At 40.2% G+C, this 26,208-nt stretch overlaps 1 protein-coding gene across 1 annotated transcript in view; it reads left to right on the forward strand.

The window, feature by feature from the left end:
* LOC132262458 (homeotic protein spalt-major) overlaps positions 1 to 24,215 on the forward strand; it is a 47,656-nt gene extending 23,441 nt beyond the window's left edge. The window contains exons 2-9 of the mRNA XM_059761731.1: positions 12,793 to 13,636; positions 13,817 to 16,107; positions 17,519 to 17,545; positions 18,270 to 18,406; positions 21,849 to 22,155; positions 22,517 to 22,935; positions 23,151 to 23,333; positions 23,468 to 24,215. Coding sequence (XP_059617714.1) covers positions 12,793 to 13,636; positions 13,817 to 16,107; positions 17,519 to 17,545; positions 18,270 to 18,406; positions 21,849 to 22,155; positions 22,517 to 22,935; positions 23,151 to 23,333; positions 23,468 to 23,851 — 4,592 coding nt within the window. The 3' untranslated portion in view covers positions 23,852 to 24,215. The remainder of the gene's footprint in view (positions 1 to 12,792; positions 13,637 to 13,816; positions 16,108 to 17,518; positions 17,546 to 18,269; positions 18,407 to 21,848; positions 22,156 to 22,516; positions 22,936 to 23,150; positions 23,334 to 23,467) is intronic.
* Positions 24,216 to 26,208: the final 1,993 nt, after the last annotated feature.

Consider the following 26,208-nt stretch of genomic DNA (forward strand, 5'->3'; position numbering starts at 1 on the left):
ACTTCGTGCGCCTCATCACAAAATGTGATATGAGAGCTTCCGAGACGGCAGTATGGTTATTGCGAAATGAAGCGAATAAAAAGAGTAACTATGCATATATATAAGATAATTTATTGTGATGATGTAAAATCAGGGTCACGATTTTCTACAAATTCACCAGTGTGAGAGATGTCACAGTGCAAGAATTCTCTCTATTGGATATAAGGAGAAAACGTGAAAGCCGGTATGGCGATAATTAATCCCAATATCGTTTCGAATTTGTTAGTCGCCATGAGAGTTCTTTTCAATGTTAATATTTGCATAAGTTATTTAATCGTCAGAATTTAAATTTACAACACCACACGATTGCATTCCTCGTGACGGAACTTAGAGCAACGCTCTAAGAAGCGTGTGGAAATGCTCGATTAGCCGTCTTTCTAATTAGTATTATCACCAGTTTTTCGCGACCTGTACGATATTCTCAGGAATATGACCATTATTGTCTGTTCTACGCCATTTAATTCGATGGCTCTTAAGCTTAACTCATACCATGCACTGCAGCAAGTGTGCATCTTTCGGCATTCCTGAGAATCTTTCTGAGAAATTGCCATTCAATCCACTCTACTTAGCATACATATGCGTCTGCGAAAGTATATTCATAGCATAGAATGTTGTCTGACTTTTCAGATTCATAGTTCAGAAGGGTTAACTTTAAATCAATTTCTATCCACGAAAATAGTGTATGATATCCGAGAGAGACAATCATAAAATAATACACATTATTTTTCATTGACGTGTTAAATAAAATTGGTTGTCATCTCTTTCTCATCTCTGTGATACAAACCGCGCCTTCATCGGGCTTTTTTGTTCGTCGGTCTCCGAATTTTTTTTTAGAGGGTAAAAAAAGTTAATGTTTGAGGAACATCCTCAAACGTGGGGAAAAATCATCAATGCATATGGCCTTTAATTTATTAAACGCCTCTCTCCGCCACTCTTTCGTCCTCTCTCTCAAATGGTTTTATCCCTATATAATACATAAATAAGCTGAGCCTCATGTAAACTCGTTTCTTCACCGCGAGTTTCTTTATGTAAAATTCTCCGGTGTCCATTGACGAGAGTCCAAAAGTTAAATTGGTTTCTGTGTCTCTTTTGCGGGATGGTGATCATCATTAGAGCGTCATCGGGTTATGCGTGGAGGCTCACCGAGGCTGATTTATGGGTGGAAAACATGAATGGACCCGAGGATTTCTTAACACGACGTCAAATGGGATAGTCATCATCACAGCCCTGGAGATCATATCTCTCTATTTGGCTTTGAGTAAAAAATATCAATCGAATTTATGAGAGAAAAACCAAACTCCAAATGATCTCTAAGAATAGAAAAGAAGAAATCGCTCGGCGTGATTTATTCTCTCTGCTGCGAAATCGTCTCAAACACAGTCAATCATCAAGTGAGAGAAATTATTCTCACATCTTGCTCTCTTGTCCGCTGTTGGTTTTTCCTAAGGATTTTCGAGAAAATAAAAACAATAGATTTGTACTTTTCGTGATCGGTTTTTCGTACTCTTAACTCGCGCTGTTATCAAATTGCTTCTGCACGAATTTTCCGTCGCATAATAACCTTCAATTTTCTACATCCAGTGTTACCCGTTTGTAATATTCCTTCATGCAGTTTGTCCATATGGAGCAGAATGTGTGTATATTTCCCTAATTCGAAGATTGGATCACACATATAGAAATTTCACGTGACATCCTTTTCCACACAACATTCAATGTGAGACTCACCAGAACGAAGGCAATATTTATCTGATCGAGTCATTAACGAGGAATGCTCATTAAAATTGATAAATATGACTCGCAACAGAACAGTTTTGTCTGGCTGATTTGGCAATTTGATATGCGACTACAAACATTGAACTCCTTCATTTCTCTTTTTATTTTATCAAATTTAACAACGCACAATGCCTGTGAGGATCTCGTAATATTCTCTTTTTAGTTATATGTATATATGTGTCATGCAGGCACGTTTTAATACATATATTTTGAACATTTTTTTGTCTTTATTCATTGGCGGTTTCCTATATTTTTTGGATAGAGTTTTTTTTTTAAACATCGCCCATAGAAATCTGTATTGGGAAAAATACACAATATTGGCTGTATAAATTACAAGTGGCCAACGCCGTTCATATAGCTGGACATTCAGGAATAGATAAAACACATTTTAAGGCGAGATATGTATAAACGTCTAATGTTAATTGTCTATTCTGTAAGATATGAGAAAGATTTTAATTGTCCCTTTGGGACAGGATAAATGGCCGCTTCGGTGTGGGGCGGATGAAAGTCGGCGCGGCACAAAAGGAGACCCAGAGAAGAGGTAATGACACTCTCAGAATACTAAGAGACACTCTGGGAAAGATCAATTTCACTACCGGCATAAGGACTTTCTTGATCAATTTTTTTTCCACTCGTTGAATGTGTGTTCTTCGCTTACGGAATTCTGTGTTTGCTCCTCGTTGACGGAATGCGCCAGCATGGTGAGAATGTGTTGGGGAGTAGTCTGCGTACAGAGAGCTCATTAAGCGTGAAGTGCCTTTAAGAATAAATTCCATACAATCGCGAGCAGTAAAGCAAAAACATCGCGAAGCTGTCGACTGGAAATTATTTTATTGATACAATCTGTTGGTGAAATTATGGCGGGAACGCTCTGTCTTTTTGCGGGGTGGACGCAGCTCAGGGCGAGATGGTCGATGGCCGGCCGGCGTCCTCCACAGTGGGGCCCTTATCGTATAGCGTGACTTTGTTTATGACCCACCGTTGACAGCTGATCAGTGCTCTGCGACTGTCATAAAGTCTCCAACCATTTCGCGAACAGCCCAACAGATTCCATGCTCCATAAATTCTATTGAACAGCAAATTTCTCAGGTCACTGCAGAGAGATCCACCTCCACGTCTTGCACCCTGAGCCGCTCCTATTCGCGTATCTGTTTCACTTATCGCGAATTTCGTTCTCGCCCAGGATCACAATCCCCTTGAGCCCAGCTATCAAGCAGCGATCACGCTTGATTCCATAAAATGATTTATTCTACAAATATTGTCCTCTGCTGAGGTTTTCCTCTCACAACCACCCCTTCGGCTTTAGGGAGGGATGAAACAGGAAAAAAGAGTATTGCAGCCAAATGAAGGGATAAGATCCCTTTGCAAAAAATTCACTCTATATAAATTTCCAAATGAATGCACTTAGACCTTCTTGCATGTATATTAAATGTTGATTCAACAGAGTTTCAGCAAATTTCATTTCAATTTGTCCCTCTGTCGGTCTCTCATTTCAGGTAAGAGGACAAAATTTGGTGTCTGTTAGATGAAACATTTGTCAACAGCTCTCAATTGTAAGTGGTCTTTTTATATCAGCCTCCCTTTTTTATGTGTACCGACGAGCCTCATATGTGCAGAGAAATTGAATGAGATATACAGAACACAGTCAAGGGTTAGTTAGACGCCATCATTGATCATTTTCTGTGTGTGAATGAGAAATATAATAAAATCCAATCATGTAGCTTTTCCGAATAAAAAAAAAGGAATATACCATTCAGAAGAGATTTGGGATAAGAAAACAAATAATTATCCCCACCATTGTCATTTTTCGACAAACACACTCTAGCCATTCGTCTACCTGAGGACCTTCGCGGTGTGCTTCTCCCATGTAAAATCCGGTCAGGAACAGCCCGCTTTCATGCCATTATCCACCCTTCTGGTTCACCCCTTCCATTTCACTGGAAGAGACACATTTTCAGAGAATCTCCTTTCCGGGTCATCAGTGGGAAATTGGCTCATCTCACAGGGACCTCTTGCGATCCCGTCAAACGCACAAATAAAACTAAATTAAAATGCCACAGCAGAAAATGATATATTTATTTTCGGGATTTGTCCTGTTCTTCTTATTGCATCATCGCATGCGTAAAATTGACACTGCATGTCTCACAATGTTAAGTGAGGCCTAAATAATGCGGACTGGGGGACATTTACAAGGCCATGCAGTGTAATATAATAATGTAAGGGAAAGTAAGTACATCCATCATGTCCCTCTTGTGCATATGATCTCATAAATTAACATGAGATTGACGTAAAATCACAATAATATTTGAATTTCCGTCCTCAATGGAAATTTGTCTTGTTCTTCACTCTCGTGCAAGTATATCAAGAGGAATAAAGGCCGTTGTCAAAATTCCATTTTGCTGGCGGCTTGACAAATATTATTTTTCAATTTCTTTTCACTATGCTTTCGTCTTTTCCTATTGTATTTGCAGGATAAATCTCCGAATATTGCATTTCATTGGGGATAATACAGCATAGGAGGAACAAAAACTGTCCTCAAATATAATTCCATGTTTTGTGACAGCGCAAAACCAAATAATCATCTGCCTTTCTTTTCATTCAAAATCCATTTCGGCACAGAAATTTCATACAACTTTCCATCCTGTAGTTGCTATCAAGAAGACAATTACTCCAAATTGGGTCATTAAGGACATAATGCGCATGCCTTTGCCTACAATGCAAAGTACATATTTCATTTTAAACATAAACTCACTGGTTGATAAGATGCTTCTATCTGTGTAGCTCTAAGTCATGTGGTTTAAAAATACAAATCTTCTCAATGAAAGAAGTTGCAAACAAATAAATTTCCGTCTTCTTCGGGTATGAAAGCAAAAAAAAATCTGTGGTGACAAAACGATATTTCTTTCTTTCTTCACATGATTTAACAAGCACTCTTTCATACTCTTGCGGCGAGAATGTAATGTGAAATTAATATTGTGGCCTCACATTTCATGTGGGAGGAAAGAGCACTTACTCTGTAATGCTGTTATATATTATACCTAAGGCCGTGCAGGATGGGAATTGTTAAAAGAAGAACTCTAAATAGATGAGTAATCCGATGTTTTTGGAGATAGAAAAGGATTATCTCTTCTCATCTCAGTCAGTGCGAAGAACTTGAAAATTGTCGCATCGCCTTGTAGTCTGATCCATACAAATTATGCCAATTTTTTGCTCACGAAAATATCCTTTAACCTTTGTTGGCTAGAAGTACACAATGTCTTGTGAGGATGAGACACAAAAATATTTCAAAGACCAAAATATTCCCTTGAAACACTCCTAAAAACGTGCAGACATTCTAGCGCAGAAATCGATTGCAAAGCGATGTGTATCAGCGGAGAAAATTGTATCAAAACCTTATGGAATTAATCGGGCATAATTAAATTATTTCAACGGACATGATACTCTGTCAATCGCCCACGCATTGCTTTTCATGGGACTCCAACAAACCATTTAATGCATTAATTCATGTGTGCCGTCCAACTTTGTCGCTTGTTCATAAGTCTCGCAGTGACTTTTATAAATATTCTTGTGCTCCGGACTAGAGGAATATTTAATTTTTAAAATATTTATGAGCAATAAAGTTAAGAGAGATAAAACTTTCATACAACAGCAGTTGTTGAAATGCCTGTCGGCCTTTTATTTGTCTCTTTCTCCACTCTGTCTCGCTCACTCTCTCTCTCTCTCGACCATATCAGAATTAATTTTGGGTATGTCCAAAAATATAGGTACGCAGATCATCGTTTTCTGTCCGATACAAAATTTTTACACATCAATGATTTCGCGTCCTTCATTTATAAAAGAATATTTTTCCACCCTTTTGAGTGCTCACAAAATGAACTCACATGGAAGAGGTATACAAAAACACTCCCCCATTCGGTGTGCCGCCAAAATATCTAGCGAATTGCATTAAATTCCGCCATTGTGTTTGATGAATTTTGCAAATTCGTGTTTGCGAATTTATACACAATTCATTTATAAAATAAACAAATATCGCATTCATTCACTGTGTAGTAGATTTCAATTGCAATTCGACGGCCATCCATCGAAAATGGCCCCTCCGTCAAAAAAAATATACAACCTATCCTGCAGCACTCCACTTCCCCTATTACATAGAAATATCTCCATCTGCAAGTACATATGCACCATTACAATGAGAGAGTGTTCTGTCCCTACATTTTTGGCGTCAGTACCTAATGTTTTTTTATTTAATGATTTGTTTCGAAAATCAATTAAAATTGTGACAAGGAAATTAATTGAATTGAGTTTGCATTAACGCCAACGCAAGATACATTCAGTCCTGAAAAAAAAGTTCACAAGTGGGAAGATGATTTTGCATAGCGACGCAATTTATTGACTATGTATATAATAGAAGAACAACCCCAACATATTTCAGGATTTTCTTCAATAACTTAATCAATCTGCGATGTAAATAAATGTTTTGCAACTATTCGTAGGACGTCAGAAGCGATCTTCAATTCTGTAGAAGGTGAAAAAGAAGATAATATTATTCTGTATCCTAAACTTCTTAATTTTAAATATAAATATAAATTTAATATGAAGTAAAAAGATTTTTTTTCTGTATATGATATTTCTGATAAGTTTTATATTTGTGAAAAAAATCGTATAAACAATGTAATAACGTTTCAAAACCAAAGTTAGCCTGTTGCTGTCAAAATTCTTTCAATAAATACCATGATGTGGGGCTCACCAAATAAAGTCCGGTAGTTTCGTTTGTATATAGCGTTTTCAATCTACAACTGTCTATATTAATTTCACATATTTTGCACAAGAATTGATATTAGATACAAAGATCACAAATCAAAGAAATGAAATTTAATTTAATCTAACGAGAATTTTTCTTAATAGACAGTTTTATAATTCTCATTTCACATTAGTAGTGACTTTACTGCATTTTCACATTTTCCTTGCGCACGCACTTCGACTGTCTTTATTCGAAGAAGTCGTTTTTGGACACAAAGAAGAGGTGGTTTAGAGAGAAATTCGAGATAGGGTCTCGTAAATGTACGTACATTGTCTGGGAAATGAAAATTGCCACCGTGATACTCGTCTGCCTTTTCACGAGTGCTAGAGAAAGCCCTTATCGAGAGTCAGAGAATATAGCGCCTCTCTACATCCTGTGGCTGTGAGAGAGAGAGACATTTGTGTGAAGAGAGATGTTATGACTTTTGCGGAATATTATAGATTGCATATAAGGCAGTCGACTGTTCTGACTCAATAATAAACATACATATGAGAAATATGCTCCGCCCCGACGGCAAATGCTCCTCCTCTGCCTGTCATAATCAAAGTTTCGGTTTGTCATCTTCTTCTTATTAATATTTCAGTGCTCAAAGAAGGAGCCTGAGTGCTGACGACGCGCAAACTCGTCGTCCGGCCACCACATAAAATATGTATTTTCATAAAAGCAACGAAGTTGCCCGATGAGCAGCCTCAAATGCTATCGCCAGTTCGGAGCTACCCCCTCCGCAAAATACCCCACAGAGGCGCAAACTGCCTTCGGTACATAGCCGGCCGTACCTGGCCAACCTGTTCTCGCTGCTATAGGTGGAAGGGATATATGCAAATTAATGATATTTTCCTGCCACACGAAATATGAAGAGGAGCGAGATACATATTCCCGATTCTATGCTACTTCTGCTACACTTGGGCTGCTTTGTGCCATCGGAAATTGAGTTATGTTTCCAATATGGAGGGGATAGCACTACACGAGAGGGGAAAGTCTCTTATATACTCGCCTTCCATTGGATTTGCTGGCGGAGTGGCGACGGAGAGAGTGTGTGTGTGTGTGTGAATTCACACATTCTCGCTGTCCACGTACTCGTCTCGCATATAGACCAGAAGAGTCGAATTCGACATGACGGGCTGTTGAGGCAGCAAACTGACTCGGTCTATCAGTGCTGCTTTGACGAGCGTTTCGATTGAGTCTGAACGGTGCGTGGTGCGCTTTTGCGTGAATACAGCCAAATCTATGTGCATAGTGCTGATTGAGAGTTAAATCCGGTCGCATCAATTTCGCGTTTTCTACCTAGACTTTTCGCTCTCAAACTCATACGAGCATTCGTACTATATTCACAGTACAAGTGTTTTCTACATGCGTGAACTCTCGGCTGACGTTTTTCGAAGAAACTCACCACAAATTGAGAAAACATTGATGAACTCTTGTGTGCTTTAATTAGAATCTGGCTAGTTTGACAATTTACTTCATTGTCACAAGTGAACATTCAGCTGTGAATTGGACAATATGTGAGCTGAATTTTGGTAATCCGTCATAGTTTGTAAAATATTTGAACACTCCCCGTGTATAAAATTAAACCAGTGATATGATGATTAGAACGTGACTGAGGAGAGGAACAGAGTTTTCACATACAATTCGTGTAAAATGTGCAATTCACTCAAAATCTCTTCTGAGTTGCATCGGAGTCAGCAATTTAAATTCGATGATCGGAAATCGTGTGACTTACGATTCAACAAAAAGCTAATGATTTGATGAGAAAACCATTGAGCACTCATCAATCTGTGAGGGAGCGACAATTTTCCACCAAAGAAAAGGTCAAAATCCGTGCTGAACTGAGGCAGAACACTGAAAAGTATCGGAGAAACTTAAGCGTGTGTGCGGTGGGTGGAAGATGATACAATTCGGAATTGTGAAGTACGGGATTCTGAAGAAATTTAAAGATAAACCCCGACCGAGCAGAGGTAGGCAAAAGATATGTAAAAAATCAGTTTTCCGTGTGTGCGATTTGCATTTCATCAAATATACCATTCAATCACATTTATCTTTGTCCTCAAATTTGCAAAATACAAATGCTAATCGCTCCCAACGAGCAATATTGAGCATAGACCAGATTAATGCAGTCATATTTTGGTGAAAGTATTAAAAATTCAGCCGAAAACAGCGGCGACGCAGATAAAAAAAATGTCTTATAACCGATTTTAGTGTAACACATTAAGCACTTTTTAATAAATCGTATTTTACATAAAAAAAAATCACACTATTAAAATGCTTAACTCAATCACATTAAGTACAAAATTGAAATGAAATACAGACCCACAAAGTGAAAGCACTGAAAAAGAAGTGTATATTTTAGTTAAATATCACACCGCCTCGATGAGAATTTAAATGAGAAAGTGTAGCCGTAATTTAATTTTTATTTGTGTCTCTCTCGCAAATTAATTTTTCATATCACGGTTACAATAATTTTATGTTTTTCGCACGACTTCCAAATCTAAATGTTCATAAGAGTGTCTCTTGTTTTTCCGAATGAGTTGCGCTCATATTAAAAGTGCTTTAAAAAAGAAACTTACGAAATTCTTCTCGCGTTCGCGACACTTTGGAGGATATATCCAGAGGCAGCGCAGTAATAAATTGAAACTGATTATGAAAAAAAAAATCGCAAATGACCTCAATTTTGTTCGTCACGAAGATTTTGGTGGCTCAATGAAATAGCATAGAGTAGAATTGTGAATCAATTTTTCAGAGTTAGGTGTTAAATAAATTTCAATTGCGTTCAAATTATAATATTTGGCTTTTCAGTCCTGTATGATTGTTTATTTTCTCAATCACCATGCGTAATTGTGTACATTTTGGAAGGAATAATTGTGAAAATATTTCAACAGGAAATTTTTCTGGTGTATTTGTGTGATTAATGTGTCCCAAATATAGCGCGTATTTTTAGTCTCAAAAGCCAACTGTTATATCTGGCAGTGAATTTTTCATTAATACTTCTGGAGGGTTCGACAGGAATGTAAACAGAAAATTAATGTGAGCTTCAACTTCTGGGGTGAAGAAGAAGGAGGCTTGCGCTATCTCACCAGAAACCTTATCCGTGGAATATTGTCATCACATTGAGCCACCATCCAGGGAGAAAATTACATCTTCTCTGCCAACATCTTCAATTGATGTTGACTCGATATTTCCGTCAACGTGGCGTACTCCAAATATTTTGGGCTATATTCAGTTCATAAGAGATACAATCGCACAAAATTTAATTATCAATCCCAAGAAGTTGTGTACAATATTTCACGGCATAAAACAAACAAGACAAATCATGGATATGACTTTGAAGGCACTTTTCAGCTTCAATACAGGGTTATTCCGAATCATTCACGGCAAATCAAAACACCAAAACACACAAGTGCGGCAAAAAGATAAATGTTCCGGAGGCGCTTTTCAATTCCAGCACTTTTATTGCGAGTGTGAGTAACCCTGTTCGCACACTTACTCCTTCAAAGTGTTAAGAGATGGATAATCTTGCCATATACCAAAATTCTAGACATTTCCCAAATATATCTGATTCCCTAAAGTGAATCTCTTATACACTATTCACTTCTGGTTTCTATCAAATCAATTGGTGAAATCTAAACAGAAAATTATGTATGTATTAAATAAACACCATAATTCATTTCTAACACCGATCAACCATGTAGCAATTTCTGCTCGACTTTCCACAAACATTGCGCAGATGAGTGGAGGAAAATCTGCTACAAGCAGCATTTCACACCCCTTAAAATATGGCACAGATCACGCATTATAAAGACAGACAAGTCGAAAAGTTTACAAATCAAAAATTTTAATTCTACTTGACGGACTCAAAATCTTTCGCGTGTCTAGGCGTAGGAAGCCCAATGAGATTCACTCATTCTCACTCTGAATATATGAAAGAAGAAATGATTATGAAGTCAGTTTCCTGCCAAACCACAACTCAAACATAAATATTCGAAATGCCAAAATGTGATTTTCAGCGGGTATATCTTAAGAAATTTCTTACATATATGTTACACCCGCGCCGCCCTGTTTTGCGGAGGAGAACACAGAGTGGAAAAACGGCCCCATCGACATAACTTTTTGGCCAACAAAAATATACAAGTGCCAGTTGATGGGCTGATGGGTACTCAATGGGGTGATTTTGATGAAAATTTTTCCTCAATCTCTTCGGCCGCATTCAAATAAATAAATCATTTAATTGACTGCAATGCGATGTTCCAATGATTTCTGGCATCTATCCCTCATCATTGCGAGGCTTCTTAGTAAAATTATGAATATCACTTGAGAGGCTCCTTTGTGTGTTTGTGTATTTCCCAAATTGCACAATTTGTTATTTCTTCGCTTGAGCTCCTTTTCACAAGTCGGCTCAACACAATCAAACAACGCCTCAACTGACCAGCGCCGTCGGCATTCGCGCGGCGAGAGAGAGAGATTGAAAATTGATTGGTTTCCATGCCTGGCATATTCATATGTAGGTATTCTACGTGAATTCCAGCACAGCATCTGCTGTTCTAATCGGAAATATTCCAATTTGCCCACCGTATGCATGACGACGAGGCAACTTCGGAAGCTGAATTGTTAAATAATTTCATGGCTCTATCATTTTGGTTGAGATAGCGAGCGAAGCTCTTCTGGTTGCACTGTGCATCCCCATACATTTGTGCCTTTTATATCCAACTCCTATTGTTCTGGAGATCTCAAGTACAGAATGCAATTGTAAACATAATCATAGAGTCTAGCAAGTTCGATCTACATTTTGTGCTGCGCCTTCCATCTAAGTATGTATATGAGGCATCCAAAAGGACAGCATTGCAGTGTGGAAAAGGGGGAAGGAGGGCTCTTACGCCGTGGAAGAAGCACCTGAGGTAGTTGATTTCTTTATTTCGATGCTCCAGCCACTTTTCACTTCGCTCCTTTGGACCCTGTGAGAGTTTCACATTAAGACAAGATCGTTGCTTGGATAGTGAAATGAAATAGAGACATTTCTGTTTTGCTGTTAAATTGCTAACACAAGAGAAATGTGTGACTATCTTGAGGAGACTCTGCCGGGCAATATATAGCAACTGCCCACTTTGCCGTTGTTATTATTATTAAATGGTACACCTCAATTGCTCACGAGGCGAAGATGTCATAGAGATCTGACTGAAGAGTGTGGCAATTTGACATGATTTACCATGAAAATCAAATGGATTAATGTCGGTGGTAGAATTAGAAGTGTCAGCTGATGGCACAAGAGATGCTTCCTCGACACCTCCTACCTATTTAATACATACAATGTATATAATGCACACTTATTTATAATGTTCTAAAGTCAATGATTTGTTTTTACTTTTGGGCCACGCTTGCATACGCTCAGGGTTATTTTTCAACTTACCCAGTGTCTTTAATACCCCCATTTGCATAGCAGATATCGAGCAACTTTTATTATACGACAAGTAATTTAAATTGCATAAATATCATCAATGCGTGGCACTAAATGCCTTCCTTTTGCTTTATTTCGCATGAAAGCCATTCGACGATGCAAAATCTCGCTGATTTGCAACATCCCCTTTTTCCATCATTTTGTAGTTGTTTCTGGTTGCATTCTGTGCGTTCGCTTCATCCATGACTTTGTCTCTCGTCCACTCACACAGGTCACTCAACACTTCTCTGTGGACTTCACTTAAGGAGGAATGAAAAATGTGCATCAGAGAATGCAATGTTTTTGCACAGTCGCGGGCTTGAGAATACATAGAAAGTCACATACAGACATGAGAAGTTATGAGATTGTATTCTATACTTGCCATATTATATTTTATTTATCTCCAAAGATGAAATGTTAACGTGTTTTTCATCGCACTCGATCGCAACTCATTGACCATACACGGATTTTAATTCACATCTTATTAATTCGCATCTCATTTGGACAATCTGGAGGAGGAGTAAATATAGTGCCTTTTCTGCTATATTAAAATATTTGTAAATTTAGTGAGGCTGTTTGGGGAATGAAGGAAAAATGAGTCGATCTTATTTCAACACAGTTGTTGCTAATTAATTTGCAGGGACTGTAAATATGGCATTAATAAAGTTTTATAATGAATTCTCATTGTATGATAGTTGCAATATTGTTTCAGTGCATTTAGTGTGTATATTTATGGACTTTCCTCTCGTTTCAGGTGATAGTGCAGGCTCCTGCTCTGAAGACGACGCCGTGCTGTCCGATTCAAATCCTCGTTTAACGTGTGAGCGATGTCAAGAGACATTTGCCGACGATCAAGACCTTTTAGATCATCGGGACGCATGCAGCATATCACCGACCAGTATTCCCGTAAAAGTTGAAACCCCAGCCTCACCAGAAGTGGCGGGTCGCAGCAGTAGCCCGGCCGGTAGTCCGGTGGGGATACCCAAGACGGAGCCACTTGGCGCAGAAGAGGAATCCCCTGAGGCCTCCGATCCCGTTGATTCCGGTGGAGTGGAGAAAGCCTTGCGCCACAGCCAAGATGCTGCGAATAACAATAATAGCGAGGGTGACGGAGAAGCCGAGGAGGACGCTCCTGAGGAGGAGGATGAGGAGAACATGGAGAGACAAGAGATACCAATAGCGCCAGAGATGAGTTGTCCTGAGCCGGGAGGACCATTTCCGCCCAGCCATGTCACTCTGGAAGCACTGCAAAATACAAAAGTGGCCGTGGCTCAATTCGCCGCCACGGCTTTGGCCAATAATGCTGACAATGAGGCCGCCCTCAAAGAATTGGCAGTGCTGCACTCCACACTCTTCACCCTGCAGCACCAGCATGTGTTTCAGCTGCAACTAATTCAGCAATTGCAATCGCAATTGTCTATGAATGTGACTAAACCTACCAGAAGCATTAGCAAGGACTCGTGTGGTCGCGATGAGGATCCAATGGAGATCAAAGATGACATGGAGGGATGTGAAGATCCGTTGGATCGGGATGATATGAGTGATAAGCATGACGATGAGGATCTCTCAAAATTGGAACCAGAAGTTATAATTAGCAGGTAAGAGAAACGAATTTCCCCCATTTTCAATCGTTTTCAAATGTGAATTTTTCCGGGAATCCACCAATTGGTTTGAATTGAATGGTTTTTGCATACAATTTCACTTTGCCAACATCAAACCACTCACTCGCGTTGTATGTATGAGCTGGTGGTTACACGCAAATATATCCCTCTTTGCAGAGATCCCAGTCCAGAGCCACTGGTGAAAAAATCCCCATCATTTATCGATAAGAGAGATGAGCAGCCTCTTCCCGCCACCCAACCCCTAATTCCCTCCCTGTCCTCCCATCAGCCACCGAGGATTCCGTCTCCCATGAAAGCGCCCATGTGCCACATCAGTTCCTCCCTCGCCTCCAGCATCATCACGAATCACGATCCACCGCCATCACTGGATGAGCCCAACTCGCTCGAAATGCTCCAGAAGCGCGCCCAGGAGGTGCTTGATTCGGCTTCCCAGGGTCTGCTGGCCGGAAATCTGGCAGATGAGCTGGCATTTCGAAAAGATAAAATGTCCCCGTACGACTCAAAGGGCAATCGCAATGAACCCTTTTTCAAGCATCGCTGCCGATACTGTGGCAAGGTCTTCGGCTCTGATTCTGCTCTCCAGATTCACATTCGCTCCCACACGGGTGAGCGTCCCTTCAAATGCAACGTCTGCGGCAGCAGATTCACCACGAAGGGCAATCTTAAGGTGCATTTTCAGCGGCACACTAGCAAATTTCCCCATGTTCAGATGAATCCCAATCCTATTCCGGAACATCTTGACAAGTACCATCCACCGCTGTTGGCTCAATTGTCGCCCGGACACGCGCCGCCTCAGCACGCTCCTCTGCCTCACCCGCAATTGCCTGTGTCGGTGCCTGTTCCCTTTCCTCCGGGCGCTGGATTTCCGGGTCTACCGCTCTATCGGCCCCCGCTGGATCTCCTCAAGCCCGTTGGTGGCCACCCTCATCCTCTCTTCGGCCTGGCACAGCCCCAGCAACAACCCGAACAGGACATGCCGGCGGATTTGAGTAAGCCATCCTCAGTACAGACGAAATCTCCCTCGCCAATCCGACCGATGGTGCATAAAGTGAAGCAGGAACCTCGGGAGGACACTATGACGCCCCCACAAGATGTGCACCATCTCAGAGATCGCTCCCCGCTGGACAGAGTTCGGGAGAGTGTGTCTCCTCCATCACGGAGTCGTTTCGACCAGGAAACAGATCGATTTTCTCCCCCGGCCAATTTCGATGACTGCTCCATGGACAGCAAATACAGTGAACCGCGCGATGGTCATGATCAGGATCAGCCTGAAAATTTATCAGCCAAAGCTGCTCCCAGATCTCCGCCCAGTAGTGCCAGCAGCCAGGCATCTGGATCAATCTTTCATGGCTCCACTGGTGGTCCTGATCCCACCAAGGACCCCGTACTGTACTCTTCGCTGCTCCCGCGCCCCGGGAGCAACGACAACTCCTGGGAGAGTCTCATTGAGGTGACGAAGACATCAGAGACGTCGAAGCTGCAGCAACTCGTGGACAATATCGAGCACAAGCTCACGGATCCCAATCAGTGTGTCGTGTGCCATCGAGTGCTGTCTTGCAAGAGCGCCCTCCAGATGCACTATCGCACCCATACGGGTGAGCGCCCATTCAGATGCCGCATCTGCGGACGGGCCTTCACCACCAAAGGCAACCTCAAGACGCACATGGGAGTGCATCGCATGAAGCCGCCTATGAGGACGCTGCATCAGTGTCCGGTGTGTCACAAGAAGTACTCAAATGCGCTGGTTCTGCAGCAGCACATTCGGATGCACACTGGCGAGCCCACGGATTTGACTCTGGAGCAGATTCAGGCCGCCGAAGTGCGGGACTTTCCGTCACTCTCGCCCGGACCATTTGGCATGGGTCCATTTGGCTTTCCACTGGGCGCCGGTGTGCCCACGGGTCACGTCGGGGGTTCTGGCTCGTCACAGGGCGACAATGACGATTTCATGGAGGACGACGAGGACTTTGATGAGGAGAACAGCAACTCTGAGGACTTGGGCAGCACGACTGGCTCTTTGCCCACTTCCTTAGCGGCGCTGGAGAGTCAAGTTCGTACAATCACTACAATGGCATCGCAATTGTCAGCATCTGGTCTGGCGGCGCGATCCACAGAGGATCTCTCTCGAGTCCACTCAATCTCGAGTCACGCCGCCAGCAATGGGGAGCGCAGTCCACCGCTACAGAGCCCCGGAGTCGCCCAGCCTTCTCCAGCTCCATCGGAAAGCTCCACTGGTGGAGCTCTGGATCTCACACCACGCTCCAGTGGCGCTCCCCATTGTAGCCCACCGATGCTGCACGGTGCCCCTCCTCTGGGGATGTTTCCCAATTTCCCTCTCCTTCCCCATGGTCCGATCGCCTCCTCGACGCCAATGATGAACAGTGCGCTCAACTCTCTTGCCCAGTCTGTGCTGCCGGCGTCACCCTTCAACCCTCTCGGCATTTCTGGTGAGTTAATCTTTACATTTATCCCCCGTTAACATGAAATTGTTCTTCATGCAATCTTTATATAAGACACACGAAAATACACGCTTCCCACCCTTCACGAAAATGCAATGAAATAATCCGTCTTTGTACAAGTCTTAAAACTCCGTTTATCAAAATGTTATCTTTAACTTTGAGCAAAAGCTCTACTATATCTACTGCGCATAAATTCAGATCTTTTGAACTTGTAAATGTGTCTATTTTGTATTCAATAAGTACCAATTTTTGGGCGGTAGTTTCAGTGTTAATCAAGAAATGCCTCTGATTTTGTACATGATTCTCAAAAATGTTGCGTATTCCACTTAAAATATATCACTATGTCATTTTAAAAGTTCCTCGCATGTCATAAAAATTGGCAAAGCAGATTTTTGGCATTATTGCTTTACTGTCATTTCTTCAGTGAGAAGGAAATAAAAGTTTAATTGTCAAATTGCACAATAATTTACCCAAAGAAGCAAGAAATTAAATATATTTACCGGCACAATTCTGTCTTTAATTTGACTAATACTTTTCCCTATGACTGATTGCTATATTCTTGCCTTAATTTGTCGTTTGATAATGCCTGAAGAAAAGAGTGCAATTCTCTAAATGTAATTGACGTGGCGCTAAAATTAGCCTCATGCCAGGCAATAAAGTATTTACAAACATTCGCGACTTGACAGAAATTATGTCGCTGCTATTAACGAGTCAGAGACGCATTTTGTAAGTGCGGAGCTTCTTATTTGTGCCCTTGACTGCCGCCCTAATATTCCCTCCGAGAGGAGAACAGACTCTTTCTCTTCTCGCAATCCAGAAGCAGAATGCAATGCTGCCGCGAGTTCGAAAGGCCACGACAATTTTAGATGCGTACACACATTTTGCAGTAGTCCAACGTTTGTGATAGAGTATCTTTAAATATTTCATCACTCTCCCTCCTTACAATGCGTCAAAGAAAAATGGGCAAAACGATCACAAAATCAACTTGCTGAGAATTGGAATGCAAATCATGCAGCTGTGTGACGATTATTTTAATCTAAATCGCGTCTTCGTTTCACTAAATTATCTATTTTATCGCAAATAGATGCACTAAATTACTCTTAATTGCACGATCAACGTGTGTTTTTTTTCTCTTACTCGATATCAGCACTCACCAAAAACAATACGGCAAAAGCAATAATCGTTCTGAGATCATCTGTGGAATGTCGATGGCACCCATAGTCATTTTTCTGAGATCTTTCAAATTGCATCTTTCACTGCGCCTCGCAAAAGTGTTAAATTTTCTCTGCTCTTTCGCTAAAGACGATAGCGATTTTTTTCTCTGAAAAGAATACTGTAATCATTGTGATGTGGGCGATAGAGGCATGGTTTTTTGACAAATTTTTCTTACACCTTTCAGATGATCTCTTCGGGTACTCAAGATTTGGTAAGATAATTGCAAACAAAATATGTATCACGTAGGTTGATTCTCTCTCATGTCACACTCCAAGCCATTTGTACATCATATCTGTCGCACAGCGTAAATTATATCCGTCGTCCTGTATTGAACTGGACACTGAGACGGGATTACGGCCCAAATAGTCCAATGATTTGACAATAATGCCAGAGCGCGCGCATCTTGATGGCTCTGGCCACGCCATATTTCAACTTAAAGTGCTTCATTAAGCAACAGCTAATCGGGTAATTATTCGCAATTAAATGGGAGTCGTAAGTGCGAGAAGACGCTGTTAAAGACATTTTAATTTCCGCGTGAGAAGATAGAGAGCTCCGCCGATAAACAACCACTTTGTGCTCATCGCCTGATTTGCTCGGCGGCCGCGGCGGTGAAATTTGCCGGCGGTCCTCCAAACAGGTGCCAGATGACTCGACTTCCTCACCAGACGCGAAGAATTGCGTATGTGAGAATTTCCTCGCGACTCTGTGACACTCCTCGATGTTCTCCTATTCTTGGCCACGTGCCAATTCTGCACTCTCTCGCCACACGTTCGCGATTGGGGAGCAATCAATTGTGTCTATTTTACCTGGACTTTTTTTTGCCAGAATTTGTCTCTCGCGAAAGTGCCCACGAGCCCTTTAAACATCTCTTCAGTCCCGATAAGCTATTTGTTCACTGCGTTCATTGTCAATAACACTGATGTGGTCTCTTTCAGGTGTTCGTGGCAATACAACGTGCAATATTTGCTTTAAGACATTCGCGTGCAACTCTGCACTCGAGATTCATTACCGCAGCCACACTAAAGAGCGACCCTTTAAATGTACAATTTGTGATCGTGGTTTTTCCACAAAGGTAAGTCACATGTCACCAATGTTTTCTAGTCTCCTCTAAGCATTTAACATGAGACTTTTCCACATAAACATTCGACTTGCAATTTTTCAAATTAATTCCATAGCATTGCTAGCATTTTTTATTGGCTCTCTTGTGTCGAGACTGTATATATTGTTATGCTTTGCGTGTATTCTTATCAGGGAAGCAGAGAGAAATTGCATTTTTTATGAAAGGGTAATTATTAATGAGGTTATAATTGACACAATAAATCAGTATGTTTTGACATTCAATTTAATATGCAGTCCTCAGAGAAAAAGGATTCATATGTGCTTCTGAGTCTGTATATATGTATGTATATATCGAGAACACTTACTTGCCATCTATTCATGGAAAATCCCCTTGACTAGATCTAACAAAGTGCTGCTAAAATAAGTAATCAGTTATTTGCTTTTATAGCTTTTTCATATATGCATTCAAAGTGTCCCACAATAATAATTGTGGCGAGAAAGGGAGACGTTTTAAAGTGTGGTGTGTTAAATTGAGGGCATACGATTAAATGAAAATCCGCCATAGAGGCGCGTCGTCTAATAAACTGTTGTCACTCGGATCATAATTCAAGTCGTCTAACAAGAGAGTCTCTTGATATATTTTCATATTTAATTTATTATATTAAAATTTCATATTACAAACGGTAGGTAATTATAGTGATAAAATTTGACATAATTAATTTACTCTCTATGTCTGGTGTGCATGGCACAAAGCTGATGGTGGTATGAGGTGAAATGCTCATGCTGTCAAGTATCTTCATAGTTATCTGCATTTTATGAACTAAACATATAACGTGTACACATATACAAGTGCTTGAATCTATATGTATGCCGATTATAAGGATATAACGTCTTCATAATAATTGCTGAAAAGCGTGGAAATAATTATGTGAATCTCATGGGAACACAATGTGTATGAGGCGCACTAGAGAATCCACAGACACATTAGATGAAAATGATGAAATTAATTTTATTTATATATAAATTGTTGGAAGTCGCAAAGAGGGAAATTATTTCACATTTGATTATGTATACGGTTTTACAAAGAAAATGCATGTGCAGTTTGTATATGATAAATTGAGCCAAATGCCAGGAATTCTGTACGAAATATGTGGAACATGCATATTCATTCCCTTTGATTCTCATCGCCACTTCGTGAATTCATATATTAATTGCGAATCTTTTCAAAGATACTTTCATGCAAAATTTAATATTAAGACATTTTCATATGCTAATTGGAGGCAAATATTTCTGATGGTGTGTGGAATGCTTGACAAATAGCCCAATTTACTCTAATTGAATTATTTAAATATTTATTTCATATTTTCTTGACAACTTATTAATGTTTATGCCCACTTTACACATTTTCGCCGTATGATTTCAATCGGAACAATTAACTCATGCCACGTCTCAAGTCTCTCGACGCGATGACGATGTGAGAAACGATGGAATATAATATTTTATATTGCAATCTATTTCTCCTTTTATGGCTTCTCATAAAAAAATACACGTAGCAGATGCAAAATACGTGCCACTTTGAATGTCCCTGATCACTATTCTCTAATTTTCTATTATAGAGTGAAGAACTCCTCCATACATCCTTTCACACATCCAAACGAGTAAGTCTATTAAAGCTTATCTGATTAAAAAAAAGTTTAAAATCTAATTTTGCCTCATTTTTCTTTTCTTCCTTCTCGTTAATATAAATGGCAATTTTCGCGATGCTATGTTTAACGAACGAAAAAAACGGCACAAAAACATCAATATAGACTAAAATGTGTTATAAAAATGCTTTCAAAAACTTCATTTTGATGTCTTTCCATTTCTGTTTTTCGGAGCTGAAAAAGCGAGGAAAGGAAAACAATCTGTGAAATTTATATCATTCGTTTCTAAAATGAAATAAATTAATTTTAAAATACATTTACATATTGAGATTGATATCAATAATATATACAGCAGCATGGCCACCATCAATGCGTAATATAGAGAATTTATTGAGTAAAAAAATTTCAGAGTAAATAATATACTAAGCGACGGTGAATATGTAAATTTCGAACAAATACCCAATTAAAAGTTCATATCTAATTTTATCAAAATGCGTATCCACTTCTGGGCAACTCTATTCGGTCGTATCATTTCACTTGGCTCGGTGTTATCACCTTATGCATATATTATTCGTATCTATCCATGGCATTTCGCTCAAAGGCTGCAAAGGTTATCAAAGAGAGACCTTTCTGGTTGTATATACTTTGCATCAAGTTTCACTAACCACATTTTTTCACCTCCAAATTAGTGGATGATTTATTAGTTTGGCTTTTGCGAGTTTATAGTTCTATTTTTCATCTATTGACCAAACATTTATTCACACGGTGATTTGGTGAAAAATCTGCACCACTGTTGTAATGAGTGATATAATTTTTGGGCTGAAAATAAAATCCATGTGTAATAATTTCCTGAACATGAGCATTTCTCGTGAGAAACATAGTAAGAAAATGTGTATGTGATGCAATTAAGCAGACGCTGCGGTGTCTAGTCGGTCCATGTCTAGGTCTCACTCTGCTGACGACAATTTGTTGTGCCGGCATCGTCTTGGCGAAAATTATTCCACGAAAAACGTAAATTAGCCCATCAGGCTATAACAAGTGTAGTATGGAAGAGTATGTGTCTGAGATTCACTGTGCAAGTCTCTTTTCGAGTACTCATGACGGAAAACCATCTGGAGTGAGCAAAAGGGAGGGCAACAACCTACATTTAGCAATGTCTCACTCTCGACAATGATTTTCCATACTCCCTTGTCCCCATCATCAGTTCGAGAGATGTTTTGTTTCCAAGCTGTTCACATGAAAATTCGCTGCATGCAGACAAGAATATCAGCGGTTGGCGCTATTTTAAGGTGCACACTAAACCAACAATCAGTAATTTTCAAGCGGTTTCAGTATAAAAATGTGTGCGAATAAAAAAGTTATGAAGTATTTACGCATCGTCGAAATAGAGAAGAATAACTTATAGAAATATTTTGGGCATTTGCCAACAATTGTCGCGACTATAGGCTAATAAAATATTTTAGTGATACATCGCAGCATTTCTCGCGGTGTGTGTTCATTTTGCTGAAAATCTGCACGAAATGCCAAGGGGATGGTTGGATGTTGTTGAGAGACCAGAAAACACATAAGAAGTAAATCGACAATTGGCATTTTGATCTTATTCTATCACTCGCATCGCTTTTAGACTAACAATTTTCATCGATACAATTGAGAGCCAATAGATTATGCATTGCATTGGGATGACGGAATGCTTTAAGAATAGAAGAATGTCTGAGTGGAGGAAATTATCGTGCTATTGTACTCTCTCTCAGGCTCACTTACATAAGATGACCAGCTAGATGACTCAAACTTGTCGTGAATTCTCTCTTGTAGGGCAATATGAAGCAACATATGCTGACGCATAAGATCCGAGACATGCCACAGCATATGTTTGGCACCTCGGCGGCGTCTTCGGAGGCGTCACAGAGAGAAAACCGCTCAGAGAGCAGCAGCAATTCCATGGATGGCCGAGGAAGTAGCCATGAGCACGACGGCGATCGCGAACGCTCGTTGCCGGCTCATGTGCTGCGAAGATCCTCGCGGGATAGTTCTCCCAATGGTGATGCGATAAAACCGGAGACCGGTATGAAGAGATTGCCTTCTGAACCTGATCATCCGTCTCTCCCGAAGCGGCCGCTAAGTAAGTTTCAAAGATAATTTTTAGCCACTTTCTACATCTGTCATTCGTCTCTGCCTACCTAATTTTCGCCTAATGAGAAGAAATTAAAATTGATCAAGTTATACTTCTATCGAACCTAGAAACAACTACTACTAACGCCCTATGACCCCCCTATGATATGTACATACTCGTAAAAAAAAGCCGGAATATTTTAAAAAATCATGACTCAATTGAAACTGATCGCACCTAAGATGCGGATGAAGAACGTGCTGATTGACGTGACGTTCTTCCATTTTGAATCCTTTGCTCCCACTTGCTGGCTGAAATGCTTAAGCGCTCTAACAACCCCTAAAAATAAACAACACACCACGTGCTTTTGCAGCATCTTCCTCTGGGTCTCAGCAAACGGCCGGCGCCAATCGACCACCATCCTCGCACACGCCTACTCCGATTCCACTGCAGCGTCCGGCGTCACCTCCTCTGCCACCCATAGCCCTCGTCTCGGCCCCGGGGAGCAAGTCTCCGACGGCAGGCCAGAAGCCCGAACTGGGGCTCCTGCCGCTGCAGCGCGAGATGGAGCGAAGCGAGAGGCGCGCCGAGGAGCGCTCATCGTCGTCACAGTCGCAATCGGGTTCCGTTTCCAGTGACAATGGTGCTAACAGCAAGCACTTGTGCGGTGTCTGCCGCAAGAACTTTAGCTCGAGTTCTGCGCTGCAAATTCACATGCGCACACACACTGGCGATAAGCCTTTTAGGTGTTCTGTCTGCCAGAAGGCTTTCACAACAAAGGGGAACCTCAAGGTGAGAGAAAAGAGACCATATTCTCGTAGCCTCTGGTTAAACTCCCTCAAACGCTTCAAACTAATACTGTCATATTTTTGGCACTGACTTTGCTTATACTTCCATTTAGTTTCCCTCTTACTTTCTCTAATTAATCACACGCTATTTTAGGTGCTCACATTGAGTGTCGCGAAAACAATGACTCACGCGAGATATCTTGCACTTGTCCTTCGCAGGTTCACATGGGTACTCATATGTGGTCGAACGGAGCTTCACGTCGCGGCAGGCGAATGTCCTTGGAGCTTCCGCTCAACAGGCCCCTGCCATTGAATCCGCAGGACTCCGAATTCCTTCAGCGGCGGCCAGACCTCTTCTATCCGTACCTACCGGCACCCTTCCTTAACGGCATGCAGCAAAAGGTAGATTGAATCTTTTCCTAGCCTGTGCCTATGTATTGCATGCTATTCAGAGGTATCGGCAGCTGTGCCAAGCAACTGGCTTTGATGTTGAACATTGCGGGAATCTCATATGGGTGGTTTTACTCGTGGAATAGCAGCCAACCGGCGGTCCTGGCGGTTTAGGCTCACCGCCCGGACTCACGAGCAAGTACGCAGGTCTGCTAGGCTTCAGTGGCTTCATACCGGGTGGACATCACCTGGCAGCCATAGGCGGTCAGCATCACTCACCCTCTCCGTCGCCTCTGAGTGACAAGCCACCTTCGTCCGTCAGCCCGACGCCCAGTGGTGGCGGCGGAGAAGGTGACGGTGCATCGCCACCGCGCGGTCACGATCAGGGTGCGCAGCAGCGCATCTGGGGCCTGCACTATGAGCGCAAGTCCGCCAGTGCGAATGGATCTGTGAGTGATGACGGAGCGGCCACAATGGAGGGCATGGCTCTCCTGGCACCACCAACGCGCGGTGAAGGACTCGCCGCCTAGAGTCTCATATCTTAAATTCTAACATATCCCCTGGCAAGATGTCCACCATTTTATATCCACAACGGATTCCCCTGAATTCAGGAATCTTGCGCAGAATTCCTTTCGTATGGAGATACACGTGATTAGTCTTTTTTTATTTTGAAAGAGGAACAGTGCAAAGAATTTGTAGATTTTACTGAATAGAGCTGAAATACCATCAATTAGCTGACAGGACGAAAATATGTAGGGAAGGATAGAATTGATCGATGTGGGTTGCATGCGTGTATTCAACAAAATGAAAGTCGTCCTGTTGATATCACTAGTCTTTTACATGAGAACAACATAAAGAAGTAGAAATAAATTAAATTAGGACTATTTAAAAAAATGAAAGAGAGAAAAAAAACTTCAAAAGAACCCTAAATATATTGGAATCATATATAATTTCAACGAGACAATTACATACATTGTAATAATAAAATAGCGACTAAAGTAAATTAAAGTAAATATCTTATAAAAATAGGGATAAATCTATTTATATCTATTGTAAAACACTATCAAAATTACACATACATAAGAGAAAAACTCTGCAGAATAAAGACGAATATTTCATTTGATCCTTTACGGTTTCATAGGTGACAAAAAATGAATTTAAAAAAGATATATTTCCTTTCTAAAATTATATTGCAATTATCTCAGAACCCGTACAATAAGTGTTTTATTTTAAATTGCGCAAAATAAAGAGTTTTTGTTTTCAAATTTAATTTAATAATCTCTGTGATAAATAATAACAAGACGACATTCACCGTCGTTTTCGAGTTGATGACAATGTATGAAAATCATCTCAGACATTACAAACATATTTACTTTGCATTATGACCAGATTAAGACAGATAAATGAAATACATTACATATGAGACAATTCAACAAATAATTTTCTACGTCCCAATTTGAACAATAATGGTTTATGCTTTTGTCTCCACTCCGACTTCAGTTTCAAAACAATTTAAGAAGACTCCATTAAACTTTCCTTTGTATTCTTTGTAAAAATAATACCGCGAAACTATTTGTTGTCTATATGTATAAAAAATTGCCAAGGAATATAAGAAAAATTATATGGTGAGACTTGTTTTACAGAATAAGGGAAGGCAAAATAATTACAATGCAATACAGTTTATTATATTTAATTAGAAACACAAATTAGAATTACTTTGAAAACTTCCTTAAACTTTTTATTTTATCAGTCGATCATTGTAAATATAACTCTCATTAAAAAAAAATAATGAAAAAAATTGAAAGAAAAATTCTTGATGACAAAGTGAAGAAAAAGAGTAGAAAATTAAAACGAAAATAATTTTCAAAATTCACAAGAGAGAAATGCAAAATATTATAATGAATAAAAGAGGAGTGAATTGCAAAATAATGTATTAAAGAGGAGAGGTAGACGTAAAAACCATTTGAAATAAGTAGAACTTAAATGATAAATAATTGTGACTGCCTCAAAGAAAATATGAAGTGAGACAATGATAAACAGTGAAAATGAATGACAAAATGGAAAACATACATGTGTGCTTAAAATGAAAAATTAAAAGATTTAAATCTGTAAAATAGCTTATTTCACTGCAGTGTGTTGGCATGGACCTTATTGCTCAGCCTTTCGCTACACTTTTTCCAACAGATCCTTTCAGTGACGGGCCACAAAATTGCTCCATTATCTCAGGAGCGGACAGGGAGAATCAACACATTGTCAGATGGGTGCAACAATAGAACGCAGAATTGATTTAATTAGTCCTCGAAGGTAATAAAAGACATGAAGATTTGGCGGAATCCCAAATATTTTCTTCTATCGTGGCCAGACCACTGTCTCGAAAATGATATAATAATAATATTGCTTTTGTGTGTGCAATTAAAAATATAATTAATTGTATGCTAGTAAAGAGATTTTTGAGGGACACCTCAGTGAATTATAGGAAGGCATGTCGCCGTGCACAGAAATAGTCTATTGAGACAATTGAAGATAAAAAGCCACTTCAAAAGCAATACAATTATCAATATCTTATCTTCACATATACATACATATCTGTGCACAGATCTCTCTCCCATCTTATGATGTAAATTTAACACATTTTCCTTGCCTGCACATCGATCATCAGCAGCTGGAATATTTTGGAGGGGAATAAAATTGTGAAAAGTTTTCTTGGAAATCATTTCTCGTAGACTTCGCGATGCGCCAATTTACATTTTTCCCAGAATATTTACTCCACTCATAATAATCCCAAAAATTTCTGCTGCGGAGCATATAATAATTTTTAAGCCGGGAGCGATGGAAATATTTTCATGTTTCAACATATATATTTGCTACTGGAAGACGCATTCATTGT

Source organism: Phlebotomus argentipes, unplaced genomic scaffold (genome assembly GCF_947086385.1).
Source record: "Phlebotomus argentipes unplaced genomic scaffold, Phlebotomus argentipes genome assembly contig_15, whole genome shotgun sequence".
Taxonomy (NCBI): Eukaryota; Metazoa; Arthropoda; class Insecta; order Diptera; family Psychodidae; genus Phlebotomus; species Phlebotomus argentipes.